This window comes from Haliotis rufescens, unplaced genomic scaffold (genome assembly GCF_023055435.1).
Source record: "Haliotis rufescens isolate VD_foot unplaced genomic scaffold, xgHalRufe1.0.p SCAF_4, whole genome shotgun sequence".
Taxonomy (NCBI): domain Eukaryota; kingdom Metazoa; phylum Mollusca; class Gastropoda; order Lepetellida; family Haliotidae; genus Haliotis; species Haliotis rufescens.
The window spans coordinates 57,004,017-57,014,813 of record NW_025964112.1 but is presented as its reverse complement, the minus strand read 5'-3'; the positions used below and the strand labels follow the sequence as shown (position 1 = coordinate 57,014,813).

The window sequence follows — 10,797 nt, the reverse complement described above, 5'->3', positions numbered from 1 at the left end:
AATCAACATATGTTTTGCATTAAAACGATTTATATTTTTCACATTTACCAAGTGTTCTATTTCCATAACAAAAACACCATGGCTTATGCCCCTTGCAATATGACGTCATTGGTGCCAATTGATAAACATTATGACGTCATCATGCTTTGTTAGAGCCGCTTCACGTGGTGTAGGTACAGGTGTGTGATTCTAGCATCTCAGATGCAAGCCAGCATAGTGTTATGCTGAGTGACCACTGCGCCGGAGTGTGTCGTAGGCCATGTTGTTTTACCGAAAACTTGTACTTGATATCTTTTGCGTTCAGAATAGACAGGGACCCAGTTGAATTGGCACCAATTACGTCATAATCTAAGGGAGATAACTCAGGAATGTTTAGCTCAAAAAACGAAGGCCTCATAACGGCATATCATTTTCACACTATTGTGAGCTTCCTACTTTCACTGTGAAAAAAATGAGTGTATATTTTCAAACACAGATACTAACTAATTCTAAAATTGCGTTTTGTTTAGAAAAAGAAAGAAAGTAATTTTTGCGTGTACACTTCCCCTTTAAATACCCACATGTGTAAAAACTAGTGGGTAACAGAACTTTGAATACCCAAATAGAATTACTGATACCCAATGATTTTAAAATGCATGGGTAAAATACCCACAACACCAAAAGCTTATCTGGAGCTGTGTTATATACTCTTGTATCCCATTGTCCATAGCAATGGCTTGTCAGTTTCTATGGTTACGGCTTGAGAACCATCGTATGTGTTTGAAGTACTGATGAGATCACCGAACTGTAGAGCTTGGTTATCTGAAATATTAACATCATTCAAACAGCAAGGGTAAAACAAAGCACAACGTTTAAGTAGACAGAACAATGGGTGAGACTGTTTGGTTTAACACTTCTTAAAACAGTATTTCCCTTGTCATGACTTGTCAGGTTAATTCGGGAGAAAATTAATATGTTTTTGTTTTGCTGTTTGTTGTTTAATGTTGCACTCATTCTAGCTACATCAGCTTGTAACAATCAAATCTTGACCGTCCAGTGATTAACATCATCAGCATCAATGTATGCATTTGGGATACGATGACATGCATCAACAAAGTTAGTGAGTCTGACCACCTGACCAGACAGTCCAGTGATTGACATCATCAGCATCGATGTATGCATTTGGGATACGATGACATGCATCAACAAAGTTAGTGAGTCTGACCACCTGAACCCGTTAGTCGCCTCTTACAAGCAAAGTCGCCTCTAAGCATGGGTTGCTGAAGACCTATTATAACCACGACCTGTATGACATAGACAGTTACTACTTGACTTGGATAATAATCGGTGCAAATCTGTGATAGAAATCAGAGGATACTGACATGGATAAGGGAGGCAACTCTGGACAGAAATTTGCAGTGCATTGGAACACAGAGCTACCATAATCGTGGAATCTCTTGTAGACAAGTCATATAATCTACTCACCCAAATTCCACTTTAGTCCAGTGGTAGTCACATGATCACATGTCGCGCCCATGGGGATCAGCCCACACCAGTCATCTTCCAACCCAGTGTCCACTTTCAGAACGTGCTTGCCCTGGAATGGACCAGAAACTGTGACGAGACCCATCATTTGTTTGTTGTTTTACACCGCACTCACCAATATTCCAGCTACATGACAGTGACTCTACGGTCTGTAAAATATCAAGTCTGGGCCAGACAATCCAGTGATTGATATCATGAGCATCAATCCACGCAATTTGGATACGATGACATGCATCAACCAAGTCCGCGATCCTGATCACCCAAAGATAGTGGCCTCTTACGATAACATGGGTTACTAAGACCTATTCTCACTTACTATTCAATCAAGACCCACCATGCCACGCATACATTATTAGCCACACTGGTGTCAAAAAAGTTAATTTTAGCAACAATAAATTAACTATTGTGTGTGTATGTATTTATTGTTTAATGCTGCACTCAGCAATATTTCAGCTCAGTGACAAAAAAATAAGAAAGTGTACAACTGGATCATGTTTATGAATAACAACTTCTGGTTTATTGTATAGAGCGACGTTTCGGTGTAGACTCTCCAACCGTTATCAAGCTGGAGTGACAACAACCAAGTGTTGAGAGGTATTTATGCATATGTTGTGATAAGCAACTGATTAACACTGACAAAAGGTAATAGATAACAAGTAGCAAACAGATAATTGTATGAAGCCATATGTACAACAAGAGTTATACAGTTTTCTTACATACAGCCTACCGATCACTTCGCATACGATTTCGCCGAAATTATTGTAACATTATTATAATTATTGAATGAAATTTTGAATATAATGAATAAAATATATTGCAAACATTAGTCCAGATAAACAATGAACAATTTTGTTATTATCAGATATTAAAATAATAATAGGATTAAATTGCATACTTCAGTTCGGATTTGTTGACTGGTACTTCCGATGTAACGTGATCGCGGTGATCGCTGATAATGTATTCTGAGATGGGGGAAAACATTGTGTCACTGGAAAACTTGAGTTTATTAAAAATGTTAGTAAATTTTGGGAACCATGCTTTACTGCGCGCTATAACCGAGTTAGCGCTATATCAAAGACCGCAATAACGAGGGACCAGTGTACTCACCAATTTCTAGAATGTCAATCAAACAGTCTATTACAGTGGCCTGTAAATAATCAAACCTGGGCAACCCATGGAGATTCTGGGGAATCAAACATGTCCCCAGCAACCTATGCTTGGATTTCCGGTCCAGGCTCAGTTATTTAAAGACTGCCATCATATACTGGTAGCTGGAATACTGCATACAATCTACAGCAGTAGAAATTGGCATTAGTCCTGTAGTACTTGCCAAACTTCCCAATAGTTAAGGTATCATAAGGACCACCGTATTCGACGTAATAAGCGCCTCGCTCTAATAAGCGCCCACGTCGATATTTGCTAATATATTGGCCAGTGAATAATCCCAATTAGCACCCCTTCTGATTGATTAATGTACACAAGACTTATTTATTCGCGTAAAATACGCACTTGTGTGCTATATGCACCCTTAATTATGGGCAATTAAGTTCTGGAAAAATATATCTGTCGTATATAAACATTTCAGGCTGTCAGCATAAACCACAAAATTTATCTTTCAATTCTTTTTTTTTTTCACCAAAATATTATTCTAATAAGAGCCCCCTATTTCTAATTTTGAGAGCGCCCTGGGCGCTTATTACGTCGAATACGGGAATAGAAATTTGCCCTTTTTAAGGGTTTTGCTACATGTTATCATTATAAGGTGTTGTGGACTAGAAATGTTAGTTTCTATGGCTGATCTAGTGACTGATATTGAGCGCAATGATCCATGACTTCCAAGACTTTAGGGTACGATGACTAGCAATCAACCAAACCACTGAGTCTGACCATCCTCTCCATTCATTCATCCCTATGTCCAGCACTGGGTACCCCACCGCCCCCTTTTATGACAAAACCCGTTGAGATTCCGGGGTAGAATAGGTCTTCAGCAACCCATGCTTGCCGTAAAAGGTGACTATGCTTGTCGTAAGAGGCGACTAACGGAATCGGGTGGTCAGGATCGCTGACTTGGTTTAAGCATGTCATTGATCCCAATTGCGTGGATCGATGCTCATGATATCAATCACTGGATTGTCTGGTCCAGACTCGATTATTTACAGACCACTGTCATATAGCTGGAATATTGCTGAGTGCGGCGTTAAACAGCAAACCAACCTTTATGACAGCCAGGAACACCAACTGAGAAGAAAATGAGTTTCCCAAGTTTGTCTATAGATCGTTCATCAAAAATAACTAATTGTCAAACTGTCATGACAATAAGGGGATACGGGTGGCCCAGTCGTCTAACGTGCCTCAATTCACTGCGCAGAAACACGTCCCTTGGACACCCCAGAAACCTATGATTGTGGGTTTGAATCCTGGTTCACTCCAATAATGTTTCTAGGTTTGTCAGCACCATACCCCTGCTTGTGGGTTCTCCAAAGCGGTAAAACATCTTGAGACCCGCGTCACTGTTGGCTCTCCTCCCACACTGAGCTGACACACAGTGATATAAATGGAATACTGTTCAAAGTGGCGTTAAACCCAACTCACTCACTCAGTCATGACAACAAACACGAATGACTACCTGTCCCAGCAAGCACGCGACCGACCCCTCTGAGATGAGGACAACTGGCTTCTTGGTGAGAGTGTGTGCCAGGAAGAGTGTGTTGATATTACCGAACAGGTGGTCTAACCTGCCTCCGAAAGCACCAATAACTGTTATGAAGTCGTACTGGAAAATAACAGGAAGATAAAATATCATAAATCTGCAGGTGGACAGTAGAGCCAAACTCTTACATCTTCCCGACGCAAGGGCATTAACTGAGTATAAAAGTCCACTTTCCACCCTTGCCGAACTAGCCTGGAATTTCGAGACTCGATCGTAGCGCATATAGGAGCATACCGGTGATTCCGTGCAGTCCTACTAGGACAATATAAATTGTTACATGTACAACAAGAGTTTGCCACTAACGTGGCTATATCCACGCCCCTGTTGCAGAATTTATTACATAATTAAATCTAAACAAACCCTAACCTTTTAGCAAAAGGTCTAAATAGCAAAAGGCACCAGTTCAGCATGTACCTGACAGACCTGCAAAGTTTGATGAAATTTTTTTGAAGGGTTTATGAGTTATGCTCCGGAAACGAACCGTACCCTCACAGAACCTAAGTTTCTTCTTGTTGCCATGGAAACGTAAAAAATAAAAAATTCTGAAATTTCTAAATAGCAAAAGGCACCAGTTCAGCATGTACTTGACAGACCTGCAAAGTTTCATGAAAAATTATTGAATGGTTTCTGAGTAATGCTCCGGAAACGAAACTTGACGGACGAACGTACGGAAGGAGGGAGCCCATGAAGTTGAGTGAAGTTCATTAAACTGCCACAACTGACCTGCAAGTCTGCTGTTTTCTGCAAGGTGACTCGAAGACATTTGCTGAAATCTGTTTCATCCTGGTCTTCAGTGATAACAACATCCACTCCCTGATAAAACATATCAGTGTATCAAACATGCTATAACACTTACATGTCAACCCCAAAACAGGTGAATTTTTAAAATATAACTGAAATTGCCATTGTTTTATCAGTCGACTGTCATCCCAAACACTAGTTTGTTTGTTGATGATGGTAATAAACAATCTATCTATCAATAATCTTTTACAGAAGGTACTAAGTAACAGAATTTTGATTAAATCTACTTTGAAAGAGACATTTTTTCCCGAAAATAATTGTGTATGCAAAACATGATGTGAAAATAGACTGGTTTACATAGAATACAGTTATCATAAGCTCAGAATATAATGCATTTAATACTTGTGTAGCAGCCATAAATTTCCAAATCCTGAGCTGGGATTCAACCACGGACCTTCTGATCCGTGGATGGACGCCGTGTCCATATGACTAAATTGGTCAAGCATGTCATCAATGGGAAGATTCCATGCCCTGATATGCATTTACATCAATCCTCACATGAATTCATATTTGGCATTGTTAATCCATTATATCAGGTATATCTATTTGTTTACTATTGTCAACTCTTAAAAGTAAATTGTGAATGTCGTATTCATTGTAATAAGCGTCCCAGCAAATAGAAATGGGGGAGCTTATTAAAACCATACAGATCGAGTTAATTTGTTTTTTAGAGATTGAGCGGTAGAGGATAAACTGCATTCAAACGTTTTTGAAACTAAAACTTTTTTATAGTAGTTACCAGGCAAACATTTGCTCCTTCTGCACGGCTGTTTGACTTAAATAATCAATAATATACACAAGACAATCAAGTAAATTAAGTATTGGGCACTTATAAAGATTAACTACAGATTGGTCTAGGAGATGGTCGACACCGCTTATTACAGAGAGATGCTAAATAAGGTGAATACGTTAATTTTAGCCATGAATCATGATGCCTGATTGGCCAAGACAAGAGAACATACTACACACGATGACTCATTCTACCTTGTTCCGGTAGTAGTCAAGCACAGACTTATGAGCGGAGTCGAAGTCTCCTGTGATGATGTTGGGGATGTAGCTGTCTCGGTCACCCCCCATGGTGTTGTACAGTCTGTTGGAACCCCCATCTGCACAGGCTCGGTAAACAGCTGCAACATGTGGACATACCGTATTCGACATAATAAGTGCCCAGGGCGCTCTCAAAATTAGAAAAAGGGGGCTCTTATTAGAATATAGTTTTGGTCAGAAAAAAACAGAGCTGAAAGATCGGTAATATTGTGGTTTATGCTGATAGCCTAATATGATACAAAAGAGAAGTTTTACACGACATATATATTTGCCAGAATATAAATGCCCATATAATTAATGGTGCATACAACACACGAGTGAGTATTATGCACGAATAAATAAGTCTTGTGTACACTGATCAATCGGAAGGGGTGCTAATTGGGATTGTTCACCAGTCAGTATATTAGCAAATATCACCGTGGGCGCTTATTAGAGCAGGGCGCTTATTATGTCGAATACAGTAGTTAACAAATGTTATATTTGGGACAACATTTTCTTAGAATAAAAAAAATGTACTAGAATCTGTACTTTTATAACAAAATGTTATCCCAAACATAACATTTGTTACATTTGACCACTTTCTAAATGGCATTGTGTGTTAATAGCTTTCGGCTATAGGAGCTGTGCTTTTATTTTTGGGGAAGCTTCACTGGTACGAATGGGTTAGGTTGCTGACCTTTGTATGTTGGTGATTAGGTGCCAGATAAGACTAAACCCCAAAAAGTACTAGAATCTGAACTTTACTTAGAAAGAGCTATCCCAAATATAACATTTCTTGTTTAACACTGATATCTGAAGTATTCTAGCTATATGGTGAGTCTGGACAAACCAGTGATTGATCTTATGAGCAACATCACATGGCAATGAGTGAGTGACGCTTTTTGGCAATATTCCAGCAAAATCATGGCAGGAGACACCAGAAATGGGCTTCAAACATTGCACCCATGTCAGGAATCAAACCCGGGTCTTCAGCGTGATGAGCGCTTTAACCACTAGGCTACCAGACTGCCCCCAAATGGCAATGAGATACAATGACAATCAACCTTCCAAGTCACTGCCCACCTGATTCATTAGTTGGGTAGGACAAGCAGGACCTGTTATGGAATTGAATCCTCTCTGTGCCAATGTGTGGGAGTGTAAAGATTCCGGGGTAGAATAGGTCTTCAGCAACCCATGCTTGCCGTAAAAGGCGACTATGCTTGTCATAAGAGGTGACTAACGGGACCAGGTGGTCAGGCTCGCTGACTTGGTTGATGCATGTCATCGTATCGCAATTGCGCGGATCGATGATCACGATGTCAATCACTGGATTGTCTGGTCCGGACTCGATAATTTACAGATCGCCGTAATATAGCTGGAATATTGCTGAGTACTGCGTTCAACAACAAATAAACAAACAAACAATGTAGGCTTGAAGTTGTACTTTATCACATTCACATGTGAATTCTGTTTCCCAAAATCCATTATCATGTTATATTTAATATGAACAACAAAAATTAGTTTTAAGATATTTCAATAAATTTTATTGTAAAATAAGGAAAATCTTTTCTAAATCTATACTAAAATATTACATATGCAAATAAGATAAAAAGTTCCTGATCTACCTTTGGACCACAGCTGTTTAAGAACCTTTATTTCAGGTTCCAATGGCCTGTTGAGGATGAGAAGCACACTGTGTACAACGGAAAACAAAACAATAAGTAGTAACGACCATAATTCAAACAAGAGGGCATTAATAGCCCCCACAACAGTAAATACTCGTCATGAATATGTCAGCTAGTTATATTGCTTGCATAACGTCCCCCATTTTCAGGCTCAGTCAAAGTTGTTGCTATGGAAACTCGAAAAAATCATTTCTTTAAAAATCGCAAACTATCAAAAGGCACCAATTCACCACTAGACCTATCTATGTGCCAAGTTTGGTGAAGAAATATTGTGCGGTTTTCAAGGTCTGCTCCGGAAACAAGCACTACCACCATTTTCAGTCTAAGTCAAAGTCCCATGTGACGTTAAATAATAACTCACTCACTAAGTCAAAGTTGTTACCATGGAAACTTGAACGATATATTTTATAAAACTCCCCAATATCAAAAGTTTAATCTTAGACCCTTCTCTGTGTCAAGTTTCGTTAAAAAATATTGTATGGTTTCCAAGATCTGTTCCGGGAACAGCATCTTGCATGGACAGACAGACAAACGGATGGTGTCCATTTTAATACCCCCTGCAAAATGTGTTGGGTATAACAATAATCTTGTCACATTATTATTGGTGTATCATTATAATATATGGTATATATTCTAAAATAGTAATTAAGAATTAGTTTGCCTCACTTGTAATTGCAATAAAAAAAAATTGATTTTTATGTTTAACCATGTTGGCCTACTATACTGACATCCTGCTACTTGTCATTACGAAACAATAATGACATTGATCCGTCCCAGGTCGTGAATTGTTGGACATCTGTAGCAAGGTTTTATTGCAAATATGTATGGCTGTGTAAAACTAGGCTCACTAAATTTATCAAAACTGTAGATTGCATGTTACACAAATGTAATCATGGTAACTGATATTTCTATTCTGGAAACAAATTCTCAGAAAGTTCAATGCATCAATGGTTGTTTTTCTTCAATTTCACACTGATTTCCCCATCATTGAGGTAGCATACTGATGATATATAGAGGTTATCGCGCGAGTGTGTTTGGGGATGGTAAATATCCTGCATTAGGAATAAACATTGTATTTAGCGAGCCTTGTTTCGTAATGACAAGTCGCAGGATGTCAGTATAGTAGGCCAACATGGTTAAACATAAAAATCAATATTTTTATATTTTTAGTTTTACTGCCCTTTGTCAAAGGGAAGCTACTCTAACCCTAATCTATGAGACGTCACGGCCACACATTGTTGACAGTCGGTCTGTCATGTCATAACGTTAAGAAGTGTAGTCAGATGTACACACAGCGACAAAACGAAACAAGGTAACAATTCATACATATTTCGGCCAAATCCAACTATTTTAATTTGTGGAGAAGGTTTCAAGCCGCAGAGGTCTAAAGGCACAGATATGGCTACTGATCCTGCTTGGCTAGGCCTCGTGCCCCCGCAAAATTGTTTCAAATTTATATCTCCAAAGTTGCCAAAACATAAAATGCCTTAGCTACATCACAGTTAGACACTGATTTTCAGTAGATTAGACTGTTCTTTTGATAATGATATTAATTATCCCTGTAGTTTATCCAGATTCCTGATGGTTAATTCTGACTCGATCGCCGAATGACGAGGGCGACGCCATGTTTGTTTATAAACAGTGAAAGTAGTCCCTACTTGACCTTTGATATTTGCATCTCTATCCGCATATGACCCCAACGGATATCGTTTTTATCCGTTGGCTTTATCCTGCCGAGAAACCTACCCATTATATGATAAATGTAATTATATGTAATTATTTACAGATAAAAATAAATGAGTGAACAATTTGAATACAATTTTGTTATGAAAAATATTTTTCTCCACAAACAATTATCTATGGACACTTAATCAGTCATTGTGTAGCAGGGCGTGGAGTCGTCCAACAGATGACATCCTTACCTTGTCAGCTTACTGACGGGGTTAACCTCTTTGGTCATGTGGACAAGGCGACCGACCTCTGATCAGAAGGTCCATGGTTCGAATCCCATCACGGGACTCGGAAATTTTATGGCTGTTACATTGGTGCCCAACATGGGGCTGAGCATGTTCATATTAAATTTGAGCAAAATAAGTCTCAATACCCTACTATGCGGCCCGGGGTGTGCCTTCTGTTGATAGGGGAGTATGTAGCAGGGCTTGGAGTCATCCCAAAGATGACATCCTTATCTTGTCAGTTTGCTGACGGGGATAACCTCTTTGGTCATGTGGACAAGGCGACTGACCTCTGATCAGAAGGCCCATGGTCCGAATCCCATCATGGGACTCGAAAATGTTACATGGTCGTTACAATTGCATTGGGGTAGGGAGGGTAATCGTGATTAGGAATATAACCAATCAAGAGAAATCACTAAGCTCGTTGGTTCCCTTTATACCAACACAATGCAACACAGGACATAAGGGTCTGGAATTTTATCAGGGAGCATGGTTAATTTTCTTGTTTCCTAGCTGAGTCGCCCCGGGTATGGTATTCAGGGCTTCCAACGGCAACGTATGTGTGCTATAGTTTTCTGATAACCTACCACTTGAAGACAGTAGTGGAGACAGTGGACATAGAGTTGCCATCTCTTCCTTCTAGTTCTACTGCAACAATGCGGAAATGCGGTAAACTGAGGTCAACAACCGGCCAGGTACTGACGCGACCTCAAAAATCCATCAGCTGATCAGTAAATAGTATCATACAATGAATTCTGAATACAGTGTTGTTATTTAACATAAGAGACAAATGTCAGTTTCTGTGCGTGTATTGACTGAATAAGACCTGTGTTAGATTCTACACTGTGACAGTATCGTGAACATTATCACAATCACAATGTTGAATATTTCAACTAGTTTGCAGCTACCGTCTACTCAAGGGATGTTTACAAGTCAAGGGATCATTCGTTGCATACGTTTTCACAAAATTTAATAATATATCTAACTTTTATAAAACTGTATAAAAATACAAAACACGGTTTAATATTTATTTTATTATTAACAACTCTATTTTTCTTATCACAAAAACGTACCTTAAGACGACAGGTTGGTTTAA

The 10,797-nt window shown here is 39.1% G+C and overlaps 1 protein-coding gene across 1 annotated transcript; it reads right to left on the bottom strand.

Moving 5' to 3' along the window:
- Nucleotides 1–594: 594 nt before the first annotated feature.
- Nucleotides 595–10,633, bottom strand: LOC124114460 (thiamin pyrophosphokinase 1-like). The gene is made up of 7 exons (XM_048382491.1): nucleotides 10,290–10,633; nucleotides 7,687–7,765; nucleotides 6,020–6,162; nucleotides 4,958–5,047; nucleotides 4,151–4,297; nucleotides 1,465–1,576; nucleotides 595–801 (listed from the first exon to the last, which is right to left on the bottom strand). Exons 1-7 carry the CDS (start codon nucleotides 10,329–10,331, stop codon nucleotides 680–682), a joined length of 735 nt encoding a protein of 244 aa, XP_048238448.1. The 5' UTR covers nucleotides 10,332–10,633; the 3' UTR covers nucleotides 595–679.
- Nucleotides 10,634–10,797: the final 164 nt, after the last annotated feature.